The following is a 5000-nucleotide window of genomic DNA, read 5'->3' as shown; positions in this document are numbered from 1 at the left end:
ACATCTTCCCCTATACTAATAAAAACAAGGTTCAGTATGTTTTCTTCCCTTGTTGGAATTTTGATGATTTGGTTAAAGTGAAAAAAAAAAAAAAAAATCAAAATCTAAAAGCATTCTCGCTTGTTGTTTTTCATCTTTAGAGGCATTTTTCTTTGTTTCCCAGTCGATAAACGGGAAACTAAAATCGCCAAGTATCATAATAGCTTCAATTTCCCTTGTATTCACAATGTAATTACCAGTAATGCCTAGTGATTCATTGAAAGATGTTTCTGTTGTTCCAGGAGGTCTGTATAAAATAATGTATAGCTCTTTATTATCTCTTGCCAATACCCCTAGTAGTTCTACTGTATTATTAGAGTATTCTATTATAATATCCATTCTAGTTGCTAATTCTTTCCTGATATGAAGAGCTACCCCTCTGCTTCTCTATTTTTCCTTATTAGCTCATAGTTATTAATTTTATTTCTTCATTTTTTATGTCTTCATTCAGATGAATTTCTGTAAGAGCTATCACTGAATAATTGTCGCTCTTTGCCATGTCCTCTAGATATATTGGTTTTGTCTGGTTACTTTTCGGATATAATCCCTGTATATTCAGCAATATGAGAGTCCCAAATAAATTGTTTCTTGCATGTCTATATTACCTATTGTTGTTATATAGTTGATGTCGTTTCCCCCTATTTTGGGGGAGCTGGACCTTCCCCCGGTGTAATGGTGGGCGTTTCATCACCTGCCCAGGTTCGAATAGGTATCCTTCGCTGGACTGAATGAGCTTGTCTATTGCTGGTGTTTTCTCTTATTTATCAGTCTTTTGACTTTGCCTTTTTCATAGCTCAAGTCCGGTGACATCCATGCTTCTTTATATTCGTCAGTATCCTTTTGTTTCATATTCTTTCTAATCAGTTTCCATTTTCTAATTTGACCTTAATTGGCCTTGGTCTCAAAGCCTCCTTTAAATATTTGCTTTCTCTAAAAGCACTCTCAGTTTTGATAATTTCATTGAGCTTCAATTTTGTTATGATATTAATAATTTTCATATAATTTGTTTTCCTGATTTCAGGATCATTTTCTTCTTTTTCTTCTAGATTGTATATAAAGAGCCTATTTACTCTGAATTTATCTTCATTTTTCTTCTCTGACTTTTCTTTAGATTGTTATGGTTTTAGTTGCTTCTTTTTGTCGCCGACAACCTTCCAGTCAGCCTCACCATCTTTTATTGTTTGTTCAGTGTCTGAAATATCATTGTCTGGAATATTTAACCTGTTTATCTGATTTTTGCCTTACTATTTTAGAAAACAGCTTTATATACATACATACATACATACATATACTGTACATACGTATATATATATATATAATGTATGTATATATATATACATAAATATAAATATATATATATATATATGATTATATATATAAATATATATATATATATATATATATATATATATATATATGTGTGTGTGTGTGTGTGTGTGTGTGTGTGTGTGTGTGTGTGTGTGTGTGTGTCTTTAACTCCGAATCGCCAACATAGCGTTAGCGTCGTTCACATTTCCCGCGCATCTTTACGCAGCATCACCCACTCCTACTCCCACGTGCACAATCCACAAATCGCTTTGTTCCTTCCCCCTTTCCACCTTACACGTGCACCATCATATTTTTCATGTTTTTTATTACTGATATTTTCTTTTTCTTTTTTTATTTATTTTAAATACGTAGGGTGTTTCTTCATATTATTTTACGTTGAGTCATGTATATTTGAAATTAAAAGTGTCTTGATAATGGTTTGGAGAGGCCCAGGACTGGATTAATTCGCTTTCCATTATTTCTAAAGGAGAAAATAGTTTCTAATTCCGCACTTTTTCCAATCCGAACTGCCACTGGCACGAATTAAATTCGGATTTAGTGGTCGCACTGTATTGCAGTTATATGTGTCTAAGCTTGATGTTAAGTTTCTATTATCTACCAGAAGTTTTGAAGTCGTATTTTACCACATAATGCAAGAAAACTCTCTGCGGTATGATTGTGTCGGAACTCAAGTTCATAATTTCATTATTTGAAACTTTTTACCAAAGGTATTCAGTTGATTTCCTTCACCTCCAAAATCTAGCCCTCCAAAAATCATCATTACTATAATCAGCATAATTATCATTGTCATCGATATTATTATCATTATCATTGGTCATTATCACTATTATCATCACTCTCATTACTACAATTATAATTTCATGTTTATCATCTTCATCATTATCATTGTTATTATCATTATCACCACCATTATTACCATTATCGTCACATTGTTTATCCTTTCATTTTAATATGATTACTAACAGCCTCATTCTTTCAATAAATATCATTATCAGCAACATGAAAATTACATTCATGATCATTCTTATGATTACCCAAAAAAGTTTTATCGCTACTCCTATGGAAATAATAGAGTAATGGATATTATTATCATGTTAAATGTCTTCATGACTGTTCTCATAACTTGTTACTATTGTTATCATTGTTGTTATTATTGTCGTTGATATTACTGGTATTACTATCGTCAATATTGTTAGCATTATCTTCATAATTGTTTTAATTTTGATATCGTTTTGATATAATAATTGTAATCATAATCATTTCTCCATATTCACTGTCTGTATCACAATTTTTCATTATAGTTATGTAGATTTTCAATAATAGGAAAGGATACATTAACGTTAAAGTTTCATGCAGTTTATTTTTTTTTTACATTTTTTTTGCGATCCTTCATATTTACAACATAAAACGCTGAGATCCAAGCCGAGGATGCTTCATAAACCATGCTAATGCTATAGGCTAACGACGGAGTTCAGTGAAGACATAACCATATTTCCCAGCTTTGTTTGTAGAATCATACTGGTGTAGTAAAACATTGCCAACAGTACGGCTTAGAGAGGACGACCCCCTAGGGGATGAGTCAGATCCTGATGAATATGAGCTTTTGACAGTAATAAGGGGCTGAGAATGACTTGATACATCTATTGCAGAAGTGGGTATGTGTTCACCTTCAGCAATAAAACCTGTTGCAGAGCCTGCTCTGTAATTGACAGTTCTTTGGACTCCATCATCAGGACGAAAACTATAAGATCCTTGGACATTCAGAGCAGAGTCAGCACTCTCAGACCGGGAACTATCATCAGTCTTGTAGTTAAAGCTGTAACTTCCGTCAGGAGATGAAGAACTGGAAGGGGCTGCTCCAGTAGGTGCCGAATATGTAGTAGGACGGGAAGTCTTTGATGGTGTGGCAGGTTGAGATGCAGAGGGGGCACCTGGTCCCGGAGCTACAGGTAAGTGGGATCCCTCAGCAACAAAACCAGTTCCGCTTCCTGCTCTATAATTGACAGTTCTTTGGACTCCATCGTCAGGACGAAAACTATAAGATCCTTGGACATTCAGAGCAGAGTCAGCACTCTCAGACCGGGAACTATCATCAGTCTTGTAGTTAAAGCTGTAACTTCCGTCAGGAGATGAAGAACTGGAAGTGGCTGCTCCAGTAGGTGCCGAATATGTAGTAGGACGGGAAGTCTTTGATGGTGCGGCAGGTTGAGATGCAGAGGGGGCACCTGATCCCGAAGGAGCTACAGGTAAGTGGGATCCCTCAGCAACAAAACCAGTTCTGCTTCCTGCTCTGTAATTGACAGTTCTTTGGACTCCATCGTCAGGACGAAAACTATAAGATCCTTGGACATTTAGACCAGAGTCAGCACTCTCAGACCGGGAACTATCATCAGTCTTGTAGTTAAAGCTGTAACTTCCATCAGGAGATGAAGAACTGGAAGTGGCTGCTCCAGTAGGTGCCGAATATGTAGTAGGACGGGAAGTCTTTGATGGTGCGGCAGGTTGAGATGCAGAGGGGGCACCTGATCCCGAAGGAGCTACAGGTAAGTGGGATCCCTCAGCAACAAAACCAGTTCCGCTTCCTGCTCTGTAATTGACAGTTCTTTGGACTCCATCATCAGGACGAAAACTATAAGATCCTTGGACATTCAGACCAGAGTCAGCACTCTCAGACCGGGAACTATCATCAGTCTTGTAGTTAAAGCTGTAACTTCCGTCAGGAGATGAAGAACTGGAAGTGGCTGCTCCAGTAGGTGCCGAATATGTAGTAGGACGGGAAGTCTTTGATGGTGCGGCAGGTTGAGATGCAGAGGGGGCACCTGATCCCGAAGGAGCTACAGGTAAGTGGGATCCCTCAGCAACAAAACCAGTTCTGCTTCCTGCTCTATAATTGACAGTTCTTTGGACTCCATCATCAGGACGAAAACTATAAGATCCTTGGACATTCAGAGCAGAGTCAGCACTCTCAGACCGGGAACTATCATCAGTCTTGTAGTTAAAGCTGTAACTTCCATCAGGAGATGAAGAACTGGAAGGGGCTGCTCCAGTAGGTGCCGAATATGTAGTAGGACGGGAAGTCTTTGATGGTGCAGCAGGTTGAGATGCAGAGGGGGCACCTGGTCCCGGAGCTACAGGTAAGTGGGATCCCTCAGCAACAAAACCAGTTCCGCTTCCTGCTCTATAATTGACAGTTCTTTGGACTCCATCGTCAGGACGAAAACTATAAGATCCTTGGACATTCAGAGCAGAGTCAGCACTCTCAGACCGGGAACTATCATCAGTCTTGTAGTTAAAGCTGTAACTTCCGTCAGGAGATGAAGAACTGGAAGTGGCTGCTCCAGTAGGTGCCGAATATGTAGTAGGACGGGAAGTCTTTGATGGTGCTGCAGGTTGAGATGCAGAGGGGGCACCTGATCCCGAAGGAGCTACAGGTAAGTGGGATCCCTCAGCAACAAAACCAGTTCTGCTTCCTGCTCTATAATTGACAGTTCTTTGGACTCCATCATCAGGACGAAAACTATAAGATCCTTGGACATTCAGAGCAGAGTCAGCACTCTCAGACCGGGAACTATCATCAGTCTTGTAGTTAAAGCTGTAACTTCCGTCAGGAGATGAAGAACTGGAAGGGGCTG

At 38.7% G+C, this 5000-nt stretch overlaps 1 protein-coding gene across 1 annotated transcript in view; it reads right to left on the bottom strand.

The window, feature by feature from the left end:
* Positions 1-2708: 2708 nt before the first annotated feature.
* LOC147468024 (uncharacterized) overlaps positions 2709-5000 on the bottom strand; it is a 4556-nt gene continuing 2264 nt past the window's right edge. Inside the window, exon 2 of the mRNA XM_086555665.1 lies at positions 2709-5000. This exon is cut by the window's right edge and continues 958 nt beyond it. Within this exon, the coding sequence (XP_086411791.1) occupies positions 2827-5000 (2174 nt within the window). The 3' untranslated portion in view covers positions 2709-2826.

Source organism: Penaeus japonicus, unplaced genomic scaffold (genome assembly GCF_977035675.1).
Source record: "Penaeus japonicus unplaced genomic scaffold, GWHDUDI00000001_assembly GWHDUDI00000031, whole genome shotgun sequence".
NCBI lineage: Eukaryota > Metazoa > Arthropoda > Malacostraca > Decapoda > Penaeidae > Penaeus > Penaeus japonicus.
Note: the sequence above shows the minus strand (reverse complement) of the source record. Positions and strands in the feature narration are given on the sequence as shown.